General features: G+C 37.7%; 1 protein-coding gene across 1 annotated transcript in view; it reads right to left on the bottom strand.

Annotated features, from left to right (window-relative positions):
- Positions 1-812: 812 nt before the first annotated feature.
- EMB (embigin) overlaps positions 813-18185 on the bottom strand; it is a 28390-nt gene continuing 11017 nt past the window's right edge. Inside the window, exons 5-11 of the mRNA XM_030470369.1 lie at positions 17147-17321; positions 16071-16159; positions 12478-12605; positions 11016-11295; positions 10180-10213; positions 6789-6859; positions 813-4965 (exon numbers count right to left, since the gene is read on the bottom strand). Of these exons, the coding sequence (XP_030326229.1) occupies positions 6805-6859; positions 10180-10213; positions 11016-11295; positions 12478-12605; positions 16071-16159; positions 17147-17321 (761 nt within the window). The 3' untranslated portion in view covers positions 813-4965; positions 6789-6804. The remainder of the gene's footprint in view (positions 4966-6788; positions 6860-10179; positions 10214-11015; positions 11296-12477; positions 12606-16070; positions 16160-17146; positions 17322-18185) is intronic.

Below are 18185 nucleotides of genomic sequence, written 5' to 3'. Positions count from 1 at the left end.
CTACCTTACTATCCTGTGCTAGGGGGAAACAGGCACTCAGAAATATTCAAAACAACTGTCAAAAGGGAGACTGAATGTATATTCACCGCTTTGAAATTTATTTTAATTATTCAATCTCATTTGAACTCCTCAGGCAAACAGGGCAATCAGCAATGATGAGACGTGTTACTTAACATCTCAGTATAGACAGCATAAGTATGTACTAAGAAAATGTCGTAGTACTGCTCTTTGTAAACATAACAGAAGGCAACCTAATAAAATATCCCTAGGTCCCCTTTAAAATTATAACTGAGAGGTAAAACTTGCAAATGCTTCAATTTCCAAGCCAGGTGCAAAGATCTGTCTTCATGGGAAGACTAACACCATCTTAAATACGTTTTGATACAAAAAAATTAACACTGACTCAGAGGCCAAGATTTATTCTGCTTAACTCCAGATTCCATTTAGGCTGTTATTTTCTAGTGGAAGATAATCCTTCCCACCCACCCCTCATTAACAGAGAAAACAGAAAGGACAGCTTCTTAACTTGAACGGTCAAATTAGAAGGAATTAATCTAGGCGAAATGCAATATGTGCATTTAGACAGGAATTAATCTAGGCGAAATGCAATATGTGCATTTAGACAGGAATTACTTCGGCATTACTTATTTTTGGCAATCTACCTAGAAGGTTATAGCTCCAAATAAAGGCAGTTTGTTACTCAAGCAAATGAGCAGTTTATGTCTAGAGTAAAATATGTGGGTAGGGACAAGAAAATAAAAGAGAGTCCAATTTTGCTTCTCTAAGACACCAGGCGTAAGATCACTCTCCACTTAATGGCTTCTTAATGGTTAAGTTTATTAGAATTATTTGTAAGTACAGTATTAACAATTCATATTACTCGTAACTACTCTCCTTGTTATTTCATTTGCATCAAACAGAGGCTATTCCAATTTCTGTATACATCTTACTGCTCAAGCAAAACAATAAAACAGTTGAGTGAGCACAAAGTATAAAATCAGAATGTAAAAATAAGGCAAGTGTGATAAAAGCATTAGGCTTAGTCGTCTTTCACTAGAAAAATAGATTTTGCTGCCAAGTTTCCTCTGAAACTTTTAACAAACATATTGCAAATAAGAAAATAGAACTTTACTACAGTAAATAAATTCCTTTAAGGCACTGTTATGTTACTTTTAATGTCAATTTGAAAATAATCCAGCAAGTCAGTTGAAAGAAGTATTACCCTAGTAATAATTAAAAAAATATATATAAATAAACCCCCAAAATTTTCTTTGGTTAAATAAAAGGCTGAATGGAAAAACAAATCAGATTATGTTTCCATATGGAACAAAACCAATCATTTTGGCTAAGATGTAGCAAACATTACAAGTATGAAGTCTTACAAAATTCAACTACAAACAGTAAATTTAAACTCAGTTTCAGTAACCAGAATTGTTTAATGCATTATATATATGTGAACTGGGTAAGAATAATAACAAGACTTCAAAACTATTTAAAACCAGTGGAGAAACATTTTCCAAGGATGTAACTTCCAATTACAAAACTTATCACTTGGCTTTGTTTTCACCTGTTCAAGTGCTTAGCAATGGCAGACAGTTTTCAGTCACTGTACAGAACTTCCTACACAAACATTCTGAATAGCAGTTAAAAAAAAGAAAATGGTCTTTTTTCCTACAGATTTGCACTGTCTTCCCTGTACACATCTTAAATGCAAGTCATCTCAGTTCCTGCTGTCCGCCCCTCAGGATCCCTATGGAATGGCTGCAGGTCCTTCCCATGTCCCAACGACTATTCTTCAAGTGGTTTCTTCCTCACTCTTTGCCCCTTCCTAATCTGGGGGAGCTCTCAGCTAGAACTGCAACACGATACGGTTAATCATGGTGAGCCCACATGTGCTGCATAGCTTAACACTTAAAGGACCTCTCCACCCAAGAACTCTCCCTACAGTGAAGACACCAATCAGGTTCCTTCTAATTGTTCAGCTGTCAGTGTTGAAGTTTTGAAGGTGAATTTAAAGCAGAATGCAAACCTCATTTTCTTTGGCTGGAAAAGAGTTAAAGGCACATAGGTGCTGATTTCAGTATCAACATCAATACTGATAGGTTTTCTCTCTTTTCCTCAGGACTGTGTGTGTAAAATGACCTGTAACTAACCACTTAATTATCTTAGCCCACTATTGGGTAATTCTTAGGTTCTCCATCCTAAAGAAATAGTCTTACAGTTCCATCTGAGCTCAAAGTTTGGAAACTTTTCTATTATTTGTCAATCTTCACTAGGAATCTGGCCTCAAGCTGCTTGTGGCTACTTTGGACTTATGTAGAGGAGGAATTTGCAGTGACTACTTTGAAGCATTAGGAAACAGTCCTTCAGGATTGTTTTGCACATCTTATAGTCTTTTCCTCTAAAAAATGGATAAGGCTTTTGTTGGTACAGAAACCAATAAACTCTTGCATGAAAACAACAATTTGATCTCGGAAGACAAGATCTGCCCAACAAACGTATGTGGCCGAGCCTAACCATTGGGTCAATTATAGATTAATGTATCTTATTAAAAGTAATTTTGTGGATCCTTACACTTAGCCCTGTTGTTTGTAGGAGATACCACTAATTTTGTCAGTTTTCTAATATTTATCATTTAATACTATTTATTGCCTTTTGTAGGAGAACACAAGGTTTAAACCTAGGCAGACATAGAGGAATAAAAACACTTATCAAGATGAAAAGCTACTTACCAACCTAAAACCAAAGATGAAACCCCTTGCAGACAGGGCAAGCACAACATGCTAGAGGCAGGTCAGGACAAAACTATAGTTACAGAAGCCAATTTGACCAAACTCTAATAAAGTCCTGATAGGAGAAACACATCATAGATGTAAAATCCATGCTTAACCCAGGTTTTCCAGTTCCTGCTTGCCTTCAGTGCAACCCTTGTTTGCTAACACCAAAAAGTATCTGAAGTCTGGCCTATGTTGGCCAAGGCTTCACACCACAATGTGAGTATCAGATAGGAATGCTCTGTGAAGGCAGAAAAAAGTCATTACCATTTCCGCTTAAAAGGTGGTCTTTTTTCCAGATAGTACCTAGCCTCCTTTTTGTTGCAAGAGATACTAATCCTGCTTTATTCAGAATTTAACTCTTAGATCTATGTAAGCTTACTCTTTTTTACTACTGAAATACCTACAAAATTGTTTCAAACAATATACAGAAGTAAATCTTTCTAAACTGCAAGCCATTTACTTGCTACAACCAACCGACTTTATAGCAACAACAAATTCGTATGAAAAGCTGTAAATGCATTCTGGTTTTTATAGTGCATAGAAACTTCAAGGCAAAATACAATAAACACAGTATCTTAGAAAGGGAAATCTTTATCAGCGTTCAGCCCTTACAGTCAATCACTTAATGCTTATATACTTCCCGTTGTCTTTTACTTAGACTTTAACTTGCAATTTTAAAGATGCAAAATAAACAATGAAAACAAAAAAGTGTATATTAGACTTGATTTTATCCCTCATCTCCAACAGCTAATGCTAGGCTGTTAGTTTCAAACCCAGAAGAACAGTAAAATTGGAAAAACAGAGGAAGCAAATTAAACCTATTTTATCATTTATTTTTCTGTATTCCTTTATCTATATTCAAAGAAAAATGACCAGTTTGAGGAAATTCTATTTAGATGTTTTTTCCTTTCATTTCCCTAGGGAGTTTGCAAATGCTGCCTGCTTTTTCCTTACATTTTTGTTGAGAAAAGAAATTATTTTGAAGACTTGACTTTTCCCTTCCTTAAGTTTTTCTTATTTTTCTTTTAGATTAGCAAGCAACTAAGGCAATCATTACTCTATTAGCTGCACCTTTTTCAATTTCTGAATGTATAAGTAAATGGTATATTTAGAATTATGGCAACTAGCTCTTCTAAAGCGATATCTTAAGTCATAACAGCAGTGTCACAATTTTATGTGTAAGAGAACTAGTGGTATTCATGTTGCTTTATCGTATTACTCTGAAAATTTTAGCTGCTCAAGACCTACTCTGTGCTCTGAGAGGAGTTTAAGGAACAATACAGTATGCTGCAAGAAGCAAAAGGTATCAATCAAGTAGACAGGACATAAGAACCACATAGCTATCATTGTGAAATTTCTGTGTTCCGCATAAATTATAAACGCAAAACTGGGTTTGCAGCTCTCAGATCCTGCAGTAATTTTGCAAGCGTAAGGAATTATTTTAGTTACCTTCAGATACCAACTGTATCCCCTTTCTTCTACTCTGGAATACTCTGAAATATCTGGTCTGTACAGTACTTAAGTATTTAGCCTATTTAGAATTACAGTATAGCAGCACATACATATGGCACGACATCTTAAGAAAATTCATATCTTAAGTATTCAGAATGTACCTATCTTCCTCATTTAAATAAAGCTAAGTAAAGTCAGAATGAAGACATTTTACTGTTCAGAGCAAATTGCAAACCTGTTAATGTTTAATTTAAATAATGATAAAGATTTCCCTTTGACTATTTCTTTGGTAAAAATGGCTGTGTCACATTTGCTTCATCTTCTAGTAAAAGGCATTTTCTTCAGTGGAAATATTTTTTTGATCTTACAAGTCCAGCTTTGTAACACTTATAGGCCCATTCTATATCATCTGTTCATTCAGTGAATGCAAAATTAGTTCCAATTTAGGACATAAAATCAAACACATCAGTTGAACAACAGGAAGTCTAATCACATTAAAAAAAAGCCTTTTAGTAGTAAAATAACAGATGTAACAGACAGCAGAGGTCTAAATGCAGTATATCAGAATACATTATCATCTGTTTAAAATAAGCAGTTTCACAGCTATTTTAAAAGCATTTTATTTTCTTAAAGTGTAGAGGAGTTCACTTAGAAGCATAGCAGATTTTTAAAATGCATAGCTGCATACATCTTCTGTAGCTTTGTGATGATTTCCACTTCTGTTGCCTTAAATCTCCTGAATTAAAGATAAACATATTTCCTTATAACATGAATTCTATTATTTTGCTGCTTAATATTTTACCATATTTCTTTGAAAATAAACTTCGTTACAGTTCAGATTTTACTTTTTTTTTTTTTTTTTTAATGGTCCAATTTGCAAATCTGAATCCTTAGTGATTCACTGAGAATCATGTGCCAAAAGGACTTTACAAGAACAGGATCTTAGATCCAAGATGGGATAAATCCTTGTGTGCTGGTTTTGGCTGGGATAAAGCTAATTTTCCTCACAGTAGCTGGTGTGGGGCTGTGTTTCAAATTTTTGCTGGAAACAGCATAAATAACACAGGGATGTTTTCATTATTGCTGAGCAGGGCTTACACAGAGTCAAGGCCTTTTCTGCTCCTCACACTACCCCACCAGCAAGCAGGCTGGGGGTGCATAAGGAGTTGGGAGGGGGGACAGCCAGGACAGCTGACCCCAAATGACCCAAAGGATATCCCACGCCATAGGACATCATGCTCAATATATAGAGCTATGGGAAGAAGGAAGGGGAAGGGGGGAATAATACATGGAGTTAAAGCATCTGTCTTCTCAAGTAACCGTTATGCAATGGAGCCCTGCTTTCCTGGAGGTGGCTGAGCACCTGCCTGACCATGGGAAGTGGTGAATGAACTCGCCATTTGCTTTGCTTGTGTGTGGAGCTTTTGCTTTACCCATTAAACCATCTTTATCTCAACCCATGAGTTTTTCGCTTTTGCCCTTCTGATTCTTTCCCCCATCCCACTAGGGGAGTGCGAGAAACCGGCTGGGTGGGGCTTAGTTGCTACCCAGGGTTAAGCCATGACACCTTGAGAACCTAAGTCACAGCAATCACAAGTACAACATGTAGGAAAAAACAGAAGAGAGAATATATTCTTGAAAGTATTTGTGATTAATTTCAGTTTGTTACTGTTCACCTGCCACTTCTCTTTCTATTCTTTAAAACAACGGGTATGGAAACAATCTTCCTTCAAGTAGATGGCTTGTGATGAGGAGAAACAATGCCAGCCACGACATGAATGCAAAGTCACTAATACCTCATCTTGAGATGAGAGATTGGGGTGCCAGATGCAGAGGGGGAATAACAAGAGGAAATAGAGTGTGTAGGATTGGTGCTCAACTGACAAACCATCCTCTAACAACCTTTTCCATCTGGCTTAAGCAGAAGCAATCTGTAATCAGGCTGTGAAGAGTAACATGGATCAGGGATGTTCATTATATAGCTACCAGAGGGCTACATATCCTCTGCTTCCTTCTACCACTAAACCTTTCAATCACCATCTATTACACTTCGTTTACTTTCCTAGACTCCTATAATCCCTTGTTTCATATCTCTGGTACTGTCACATTCCCCACTTGCATGCTTCCTCCATAAACTCACTCAACACCCAAAATACAGCCTGAAGAGCAGAGGCTTAGATATATCAGCAATTATGCATCTCAGCACTTACCCTGCCATCTACAGAAATATTTCATGATCAAGAACCAGGTTATTAATCTGGGTCCTACTTTAAGAACTGCATGGGTGAACAGAACTACTAAACCACAATGATGATGACAGCATTGAATTAAAAAGGATTGGACTCATTGTCTTGCTGATATTACATCATAAATTACTATATATTATCTAAACAGTGGTTCTATTTTTATGTTCCCACATTAAAAAAACCCTAAAAAACCAAACAAACAAACAAAAAACAACCACCAACCACACTGGGATGGCACAATGGATTTCTTGATCCTTGTATTAGGCTGCTGAAGAAAAGAGTAAATTCTTGTCTCCATTTCATCTCTACGTACCTTTTTAGGAACCAGATCAAATTCTTCTCTGCCTAGCCCTACTGCTTTCCAGACCACTGTCTTCTGATTTACTGTAAGAAAGAGAGGTTAAATTCCAGAACTCAACTTTTTAGTAAGAGCACAGTCATTCCAGTCCCACAATCCAGTAACAGAGTACATCTGAGATGTATGTGATTTTCCCTCTTTTAACATGTGAAGTTATAAGATTAAAAAAATTAAGCACCAAAAAAAATCTGACTCTTGACATCTTTCAGCCAAGTAGTAAAGACAACTCAATCCCCCTCAAAACCCCACAAAGTTCCGGGCCTAAGGTATAACAGTGACATTATTCCAGAAATTATTGCTGTACTATCATTTCATTCAGAGTATAGAATTTGTGTATAAAGTGAATGCTTAAACAACATACAGCTCAAGATCCTCAGAATATTGGCTGAAATACTGTATGACTGCTCTTTCTGGAGTACCTACAATTAGCTATAGGGTGTTGGTTACAAAGACTTATACTAACAATTCTCTCAAAAAAAAAAAAAAAAAATCTGTTTCTGAATCACTGGCCTCCTACCTAATATGTTGTTAACTATACATTTTAATTATGGACTCATCAACCAAATTCAGATGTATATTAGTCATCATTTGACATAACAAACCAGAGAAGTTCCTCTGGAGTCATTCTCTCTGATACACAAATCTATCTTCTAAACAGCCAATAGTTGATATAACTTTCAGTTATCAAAAACAGGCAAAAAGTACATGGTTTAGTAGATTTTCTTCACAGGTGTTTATCCAAGGTAGAACTCCAAAATAAAGATTAATCAGCTGACCAAAACCACACCCCGCATCTCATCAAGCTTGAAAGCATTATTTCAGTGCACTATACTGTGCAGGGCTGCGCAACAAGGGCAATTTTCAACCCAAGACATTTCCAGTCAGTCTCACCTCTGTGCCTGGCAAAATCCTGGAGCAGATTCTCCTGGAAAGCATGCTAAGGCACATGAAAAACAATGAGATGGCTGGTGACATCCAACATGGCTTCACTAAGGGGAAATCATGCCTGACCAATTTGGTGGCCTTCTATGATGCAACTACAGAACTGATGGATAGGGGCAAAACAGTTGACATCATCTACCTGGACTTGTGCAAAGCATTTGGCACTGTCCCGCAAGACATCCTTGTCTCTAATTTGGAGGGACATAAATTTGATTGATGGACCACTCAGTGGACAAGGAATTGGCTGGATGGCCACACGCAAAGAGTTGTGGTCAATGGCTCGATGTTCAACTGGAGACCAGTAACAAGTGGTGTCCCTCAGGGATCGGTGTTGGGACCGATCTTGTTCAACATCTTAGCCAGCAACACAGACAGTGGGATTGATGCGCCCTCAGCAAGTTTGCTGATGACACCAAGCTGTGCAGTTCGGCTGACATGCTGGAGGGAAGGGATGTCCAGAAGGACCTGGACACGCTTGAGAGGTGGCCAATGCCAACATCATGAAGTTCAATCAAGCCAAGTGCGAGGTCCTACACCTGGGTCGGGGCAATCCCAGGCACTGCTACAGGTTGGGCAGAGAAGAGATTCAGAGCAGCCCTGCAGAGAAGGACTTGGGGCTGTTGGTTGATGAGAAACTGAACATGAGCTGGTTTCAGTGTGCGCTCACAGCCCAGAAACCAACCATATCCTGGGCTGCACCAAAAGAAGCGTGATCAGCAGGTCAAAGAAGGTGATCCTGCCCCTCTACTCTGCTCTCGTGAGACCACACTTGGAGTACTGCATGCAGTCCTGGTGTCCTCAACATAAAAAGGACATGGAGCTGTTGGAGCGAGTCCAGAGGAGGGCCACGAGGATGATAAGAGGGCTGGAGCACCTCCCATATGAAGACAGGCTGAGAAAGTTGGGGCTGTTCAGCCTGGAGAAGAGAAGGCTGTGTGGAGACCTCATAGCAGCCTTCCAGTATCTGAAGGGGGCCTATAAGGATGCTGGGGAGGGACTCTTCATTAGGGACTGTAGTGGTAGGACAAGGGGTAATGCATTCGAACTTCAACAGGGGAAGTTTAGATTAGATATAAAGAAGAAGTTCTTTACTGTGAGGGTGGTGAAGCACTGGAATGGGTTGCCCAAGGAAGTTGTGAATGCTCCATCCCTGGCAGTGTTCAAGGCCAGGTTGGATGGAGTCTTGGGTTACATGGTTTAGCACGTGGTGTCCCTGCCCATGGCAGGGAGGTTGGAACTAGATGATCTTAAGGTCCTTTCCAACCCTTACTATTCTATGATTATTATGAAACAGCAGTATAATAGCATACTAAATTTCCAAGACATATTCCCAGTTTATAATATAATTGAATTTTAAAGCTGGTTAAATGGGGGGGGAAATGCTAAAAATATATTTTCAGCTAGCACTGGAAATAGGAATGGAAACATCAATACAACATAGGGAAACAAAGGTCACTGCAGCAAGAAATTCAAGAAGGGTGCTATGAAGAAGGACAAGAAGAGATAAACATAAGTGAAAGGACTGAGAGTAAAAAATGGAGTGGACTGGACACATCAAAAGAGAACTGCTAGGCTGCATCTTAAAATAAAAGGAAAGTTAACCGGACAGATGAAGTGACTGGGCTTCAAATGATGGACTGAGGGAGGTAAGTATAGCTTATTTTAGCAAGCAAGCCCCGCATTATCCTCAAGATGGGGAACCCTATATGGGAGCACCAACACTCAAGCAGCAGAAGAGCAACAGAAGTGTCTACACCTGCCCCTCTGGCTCCATCAGTGCAGCCATGCCTGTGCCCAGTGAGCCCAAGCTATCAGCACCATGAGAGGCACTACTCCAGAAGTTGGTGTTAACTACCAAAATAGCCAACAATACCAGCTCCCAGTACTCCAGCAACTACAGGCTTACATGGGATAATCTGGGCTTTGACCACATGCACGTGAGAGAAATTTATGTTAACACGGATGAAAAAAATATATATGAGAAAAATTTCAAAGCCTCTTTTATAAAATTTCTACCTGAAAGTGATTTTCCTCCTAGTCATAGAGCTTCCCTGCCCATGGTAGGAGCAGGTAGAATGAGATGATCTTTAAGGTCCCTTCAATCCAAACCATTCTACGATTCTATGATTTTAGAATGAGTTTATAATGAGGACACACGGTGCTTTCAAAAAAAATGACATATATTCTAAACAGAAAAATTAAGTGCTGCCTAGAAAACAGCATTCTGCATGCTGGAGTATTTAAGGAAGTCTCAAGGAAAGGAATGAACTATACCTTCACATTCATCACCAACCCTTACCAACTACAATTACCAATTGGGTAAACAACAAGGTATAATTTTATACAACACACTAATATGCAAAAGAGCAAATATTTAACTATAGTACACAAACTCTTTACTTACAGATGCTCAATTTGGTCAAATTCTTTTTCAGCTTCTGCATAACAGAAAAAGAGTTAGATAAGATCTCAATTTAACAAACACTAGAAAAGTTCTGGCTTATTATATTATTTACTCCATGACTAAGCAAAACATTTTTTTTCATTTTATTAGTTTTCTTAGATTTGTAATTCAAATTATCTTGTTCCTCTGTTCAGTGGAAATACCTGCAAATTTTTCAAAAAGCTTACTTTGATCAAGTTTTAGCCTGATTTTAATACGTTATGTATACAATATATATACACATATACAATGTGTATATATACATATGTGCATAAAACTGAAAAACGTGTATGCATGTATGTATAATATAGACATATATATACATAGGGTTTTTTACATGCATATATCACTTCTGTTTCATCTTGTACATCTAGTTTGGCTCACCTATACATGCCTTAGGTTCAACCACCAACATTAGTGCGTTCTGGTTTAATGCATTTTTTCCTTCTTCCTCAATTGCTTGACAGAAGTTTCTCCCTTCAAGACTACTGAGAGTTACTTCCATTCCTAAGCAAGTATAGCCTCTAAATTATTTTGCCTTGTAAGGTAAAAAGTAATGACTATATCAAAACACTTATGGGAAAGCAATGCTTACTGACAGCATTTGGTACCTGAATTCAAGACTCATGGAAGAGACTTAAAAATCTAAAAATAACACCGTGTTCTAGAAAGAAGTATTTTATCAGAAAGAACAGATGTGAAAAAAAATATCACACTGAACTTCATATATGAAGCACTACATGTCGTATTTTTCTATTTTTGGCTGCAATTTCAGTGGAAAGCTAGAAAACACTTACCTGTACGTTTCACTTTTTTCGAATATATCTCATAAGAGACGACGAGAGCTATTAAAACAACAACTTCAACCACAATTGCTAAGAAGGGTTTGAGAGGCGCCATGTAGGACAGAACTTTAAGCTCCAGTTTTCCTTTACTTTTCCCTAATCCAAAAGCAGCTTCACACCAATATTCACCATCATCCTCTTTAGCAAGCTTCAGTATCTTCAGTTGGGTTATATTGGCAGACTTTTTACTAATTACATACTTGTCTGTCAGCAAAGATTCATTAATGGCAATCTGAAATTAAAAAATACAAGTCTTATTAATGCAATGAGAAAGTCTAATCAAATTATTTATATTATCAACAGATAGTTCTATATAAAGCAGTGTAAAAACAAGTTAAGATCAAGCGGCATTTGTGAATTATGTTTAGTGCACCTCCAAGGGAAGGTTTTATCTTAGCTAGCTGCCTGTGTTCCCTTTATATTCAGTGGAGGAAAATACACACTTTTAGTGAGCAAGTTTTAGTCTGACCTGTTTTAGTCTATTTAAGATCAGATGAAAAGTGCCCTTGACTCTATGGACTCTCCACCGACAAAGGCAGCCTCAGGTGTCAGGACGCAATACCCAGGTTTCACCACGGCACAAAACATATATTTTCAAGGAAGTTGAACTGTGAATGCTGCTTCACTGGGAATTATGTTGACAGTCTTACAAGCCAGTGCTACTCTCCAGCAGCATAGAGGAGACAGATCTACTTACCTCCTCTCTAACTTATTTTAGAAGTTAAACAGTGCTTCCCCCAGAAAAGGGCTAGAAGAAAGTGGCTCTGCTTCCAAGACTAATGTGGATCCTGAAAAGTGGGTATGTGAAGGAGGGAAATTGCTGAGCAAGTTTTTTCCTCACGGCCTTTAAGGCAAGAGCAGAAGTAAGAAGAGATTTCAGCTCCTTCAGAATCAAGTGGCACAGCAGCCTCCACGATGGGACAATCTCCTTTAGCTCTAGTGCCCCAGAGGTCACACAAACTAGGAAATACAGAACTACTTGTATATGGAGGACAAAAATGGGTATGGGCCTGTACTCCTCAAGCCTCCAATACCTTTCATGTCTTTAGAAATGTCATGCTGTAAGATTTTTCTCGGTATAAAGCAGCAAAATTTGAACAATATGACCATTAATATAGTAAAACCAAGTATCTAACGACCCGCCTGATTTGTTTCACTTTTATCTGGGCTGTAAGAGTATGGCAGGGACTTTCCGGAAACGGAACACCATAGACACCAGAACAAAAACTAAACCCTTGTAATAACGACTATTCCTAAATATCATAGATTTTTTTCCCCTCATGTATGGAGATCTACATGAACTTTAAAAGAAATTCAATTAGTAGAGCCTATAGTGAAAAGTCATCATATTTTACAAAGCCTGTACTCGTATTTTCCCACATTGTTTTGCTTGGCAAACAGATGGAAACCTTACCTGTTTACTTCCATTGGTCATATACCAGGTCCAAGAAGTGGCTGTATAGCCAGGACATTCACAATTCATTACAGCTGTATCTCCTATGTAACTGATCATGGGTTTTTCTTTTCGTTCAATTTTTGGTACTACGAAGTAGGAAAAAGCTCATTATGTAAGAGCTATGGATTTTAATTACAACATTGCAAAAAGATATTCAGATATCTACTTATAGTAGTCCATTCGCTTCCTTTTCCCTTAAAACACAAATGATTCTATTATTCATGACACGATGTAAATGAAGAGTCATTTCAGACTGACATTACACATATAGAATTTACGCAGAAGCTACGAGCATCCTGTTCTCAGTTGCTGTTTGACCTTAAAAGTTGCCAATTAAAACTGAAAACCAAGTGACACTCAGATTGTGATTTCTACCCTTGCCCATTTTCTCTTTCCTTTCCTTAAAAGCTGTGAGCTACGTGCTTCAATTCTAGTACACTAGAAAAACATACTAATTTTTGTGCAATTTCACTCAATCGGCAAAAAGTGATAGAAGTCCATTCCAGCCATAATGCTACCACATAATGATATTTGGCCAGTTGTGTATGCAAGGAGCTTCTCTTTGCGAGTAAGACAAAATAACAGATTGACAGAACTTTGTACTTAAAAATATTTTCTGAGTTGAAGTGTGGCTTTCAGGTCCATGCCAATAAAAAAAGAATTTCACTCCAATCTTGATATGGACAGAACATTGCCACAAGAAACAAGGCATCAGTTTATAACTTTAGAGCTACTTGTCCCCACATCCTTCCAACAGCAAAAGCCAAAAAAAAAAGTTGTTGAATACATTGAGGCATGCCACAGATATATTTGCTCAGATCTAATTATATCATGCTAGAGTATGTATTTTCCCTTCCCCTTTCTTCCCCTCTTTATTAGGATGTTTACCAGCATGTTTTTTTCAGATCCATTTAATTATATTTTAATTAAAAGTTTCATTGTTCTATCTTGTAAGTACAGATCCAGTACATCTTAAATTATATTGGTCACACTAGACTGAACAGGCCAAGAACTTGTTTTCAGCAGTTATGATGGAACAATTTGGTATAAACTAAGATTGGTCTTGCTCGCCCCCCTCTTGACTGGCTGAGCATGAATTAATTTTCCACAAAAAGTTCACTTCTTGTGAGCAACCAAGCTTCAAAATTTCCATTCCAGAAACAGATATGAAACCAATTTCTTAAAAAGAACACTGCTTAAAACCTCAGAATTTGCTGCACTATACATCAACCCAGCACTAGAAGACTAGTGAAGTCTTCTCACTCCGTACATATTTGTTTTAATCATTAAACACTATCCTTCTAAAGAGCTGTGGCAGAGTATCTTCATTCCTGTCAGGTAACTGCCAGTAATTGTTTACACCTCCCTGGCAACTTATAGAAGAGAAAAAAACGAAAGTTATGGAAAAAAAGAACTGAACATGAGAAAACAAACAGAAAACCCTTATACCTTATACTCAGCACAGAGTTTTTTTTAGTCGAAAAGATTTAGTCATTCTGGTAAGTGGCAAACAAAGTACGGCTACTGGCATACCAACAATACATACGACCACACTAGCCATGAGTAAGGTCACAAATATCCATCACGAGTTCTGGGATCTGGCTCTACCAGAGTGGTTAATCCCTGAATGTGCAAGGAAATAATGTGCTTTGTCCCAGATATTTTTGCAAGAATTTTTACCCAGCACTGGTGCTGCACAGAGAAATGTTGAAGAGATGAGCAGACAGCTGATCATGCCAGCATTTGTACCAGTCAAGAGTTCCGCATTAGTTTAAAAACCAGAGTTGTTTCATAGTGCATATACCTGGACAGGTGCTTAAGGATCCCTGAACAAAGGGCAAACAAATTAATCTATTCTACCCTTTAATATAGCTACTACAACACTTCATAATACCCATGAATGGTCTCCAGGTTTAATAATTTGATCTTCCTATAAGCATCTCATTGTTTTCTGCAGACATGGGTAAAAGCTGAACTCCTCAAAATCTGCAGGGTCATGCCATGCCAGAATGAGGTGGAAGGGGAGGAGAGGTAATGCCTAATAATGCCTAACTGCCTTGTGGAAAATCATTGCAGTTAGTTGCAGCAGTGATGACTTTAGCCATCGAGTCTCTATCAACACATTACTCATCTTTCAGTTTGAGATTTGTTCTCTCTGCATTATTGACTGGAAGACTCAAGGACTTCTCTTTCCCATTTCCTTCACTCTTGCATCAATCTTAAAAAATGTCAAGCCAGTACTTTTTATGGCACCAGAAGTGGCAGCATTCAACCATCGTGAAGCAATTCTCCCATTTTTTTGTAATAAATCAACCAGTCCTATGCACTGTTCTGGAAAAGATGACTTCCCTATTGAGTCATTCCTGCCCTTACTGAAATAGTTACTGTATACTTTCAAATGAATAAGGTCTCCTTTCACTTTTTTAATCTAAACAGAGTTGGATAGACATCCAACTAAAGCTTAACCACATACTGACAAGAAAAACATATATAACATATTTAGAGATTAAAAGACCTGAATAAACTACAATTTTGACTTTCTTCAATAATGCAAGCTAGTCTCCCCTAGCTGAACGTTTGAAAGCAGGTACTGTTTCAAGAGGTGAACATACATGAGAGTTTCCTCAAGTCATATGACCAGATATCCCACTGTACAAAGGCAGCTTGCAGCACTGAATTGCAATGCCCTGCTGGTTAGTCCAGCTGAGGTTAGGGTAAGTATCTGAAGAGGTAGTGGTTTTAGAAGCCTGTGTTCAGGGAGAATCTCTCTCATATACATAATAGTCTGTGGACCTTTCACAGATCAAACGCTTGTCTTGCCCTTTACAAAATTTGGATGGTGAGAATAGAAAAGGCAATAGCTTTCATTAAGAGATGAAGGTTCTCAGCAGCTTGTATTTGTTTAATTTCCACACCTTGCATTCAACTAGATTTCACCTACTACTCTTGGGACAATATTATTGAGAAAAGAATGTAAAACAGAAGAAAGGGCACTCCTACTGCTCAATTAAACACAGTAATTTTTAATATAAGTGCTGTTCTCAGACAGAATGACAGATGCATCAGAGCAGTAATTTGGTGTTCCAGAAATACATCTGAATTTGTTCAAAAGCCTGCCTCCATTCTGCCAATCACCACTCCTCTTGTAACATCGAATCTCAAATCAAACTTCTAAGTCATTGGCTCTGCTTATTGAAGAATTTACCCGAGACACGACCCTTTCCTCCCAATCCCCAGAAAGTGATGAGCATTTACTCCTGCTTAGGGATGGAGAGGGAAGGGGAAATCAGTTACTCATTTAGGAAAATAGTAGGCTTATATGCTCTTTTGGTTGCTAACAAGTTTTGTTAGAAAACCTTCAAAATTCTTCTTCCCTCCATGCCTCTGACAGTGATTATCACTTAGCTTGTCCATATTAGTCACTGCTTATCAAATTAAGTTGCAATTTCCATACTATCCAGAAATCATTATAATACATCATTTCAATGGTCAAGTGAAGCAAAATCTAAAGTAAATTAAAACTACAGTTAGTTAAAACTGAATACAATTACCTTGTAAGTGAAAAATACCACTGAGCTGTTGTTCACCTTTCAGAGTACAACTGTAACTTCCCATCTTACTGCTATCCAAGACAGTTACTCTTAAAAAAAAAAAAAAGGGGGGGGGGGAGAAAAAGAAAAAAAAAAAAATCACCAATTTGCTTTTTTGCTTGTATTTCTGGGAACATGAATACTTTCACCCTTGTCGCTCACAGAAGGCCAAACATTTTTAAGCTGTATGATCTACAGGTTACCAAACAGGATATACTATATAGTTCACATGGCAAACCCATGTCCAATGTAGCACTTCAGAAGAGATTATTTAAATGGTTTATCCTTTCTAAAGCCAGTCAATGGCTAGCATAGCTTCGACACAGAACAGTTTTAAAGAGCTGCCATTTAATGAAGCCCAGCATTTCTGCTGGTGAACATTTCACCTGCATTTTGAAAAAGATTTACATGTCTGTGCTTCTGTATACAGAGTACCAGAAAAGCGAAATACACTCTCATCACATTTTTATCATAGAAATTTTATATAAATATTACTGATGTTAAGAAACCAAAGCTATACAGTAATCAGCTGGATAAATATCTGTAGAGGGGTTAATTTTAGAGTCCAACAGTAAATGGTATCAACTGAGGAGGATTTCTACGTTTCTTGAGTCTCTTCAGAGGTTCAAAAGAGTTAAGAAAACCTTCAAAACAATCCAAAACATTTTTGCTGTAAAGCTGGTTTCTTCTCTGTTTTGCTAATTATGACCTAACCATTGATGACTTTCAGATTACTGCAAAGGAGCACTGAGGTGGAAAAGAGAACGTGGAAAACAGGGAAGTTGAAAAAGTAATCGAGATATTTTAGCAATCTCAGACTAAGACTACTTAAGTTCTTAGTAGTACAGGAGTTCTTCCTTCATGCTTGAGGTAACTGCAACCTTTCTCCTTTCCTGCAGCTTCAATATGCCAACTACAGACATATATTAATCACTGCATTTTGCTCTTTTCTAAGATACGCATGACTAGTACTGGGCAGTGTATGTGCATGTGATAACTCAGAACCTGGAAGTCAAACTGTAAAGAATGCTACTTACTTGATGCTCCAGCTATTACCAGTTTTATTGGTATGACTGATTGTTTCATTTCCCCTCTTCCAAGTCACTTGAAAACTTTTCAAATAAGAATATTTCTTGTCCAATACGCAAGTAAGTTCAACTTCAACTACCTTGTCCAAAATGATAGTTGTTTCCACAGAAGTACCAGAAGCACCTACAAAGTTTAAAAAAATATTTATGAAAAACATTTCTTCATTGTGGAGGAAGAAGAGATTCAAATTTGTGTTTTACGTATGCTGGATTACAAGTGGCTATATTGTGTTGCTGTTGTACTTTCCAGGGTAAAACTGCAAAATCAGACAGTGACACTAATTTTCTTAAGCCATAACTGAGTTATGATACACATCCATTACAAAAATTACATACTCACTCATTCTGTAGGTAAAATTCCTAGGGAGTTCTAATATAGAAACACAGATACTCGTTTCACTAAAAGCAAGATAAGACATTCTTCTACATAATTTAACCCAAACCAAAGTACATTAAGTACTTAGCTCTCACCAGGGGCAACAATATCTGCTCCCAATCTAAACTTCCTTTTCAACTTCACATTTGGTATTAAAAAAAGGATTTATTGGATTAAAAATATTAGTAAGCATAGTAAAAATATTAATAATCTCAAAAAGTTAGACTGGCAAATATCTACAAGCACCTAAGTCTTAGCCAGTTGCATATTTTTATGATGCTGTGAAACCACAGGTAATGTCCTATTGCTAGTGAAGATGTTGACAAAAACCCACAGCCTCAACACTATTGGATCTGGCTCTTCATGCTACAGCTGCTGACTTTGCAAAAAAAAAAAATCATCTTCAAATTATGGCTGCCTTTGCCTTCCTAGTGGCAAGCCAGCACAATTACAATCTGAAAACATTCCAATACAGTAGAACCACCTGACACTTTTTATGCTTATGAAGCTTGTTAAAAGCAAAAATGAGTGTATCCAAAAGTAGATTTCAACAGCAGATACTGCAATGATGTTGAGGCACTGGAACAAGCTGCCCAGAGAAGCTGTGGCTGC

This window comes from Strigops habroptila, chromosome Z (genome assembly GCF_004027225.2).
Source record: "Strigops habroptila isolate Jane chromosome Z, bStrHab1.2.pri, whole genome shotgun sequence".
Lineage (NCBI taxonomy): Eukaryota > Metazoa > Chordata > Aves > Psittaciformes > Psittacidae > Strigops > Strigops habroptila.
The sequence above is the reverse complement of the archived record's forward strand: the minus strand, read 5'-3'. Positions and strand labels throughout refer to the sequence as shown.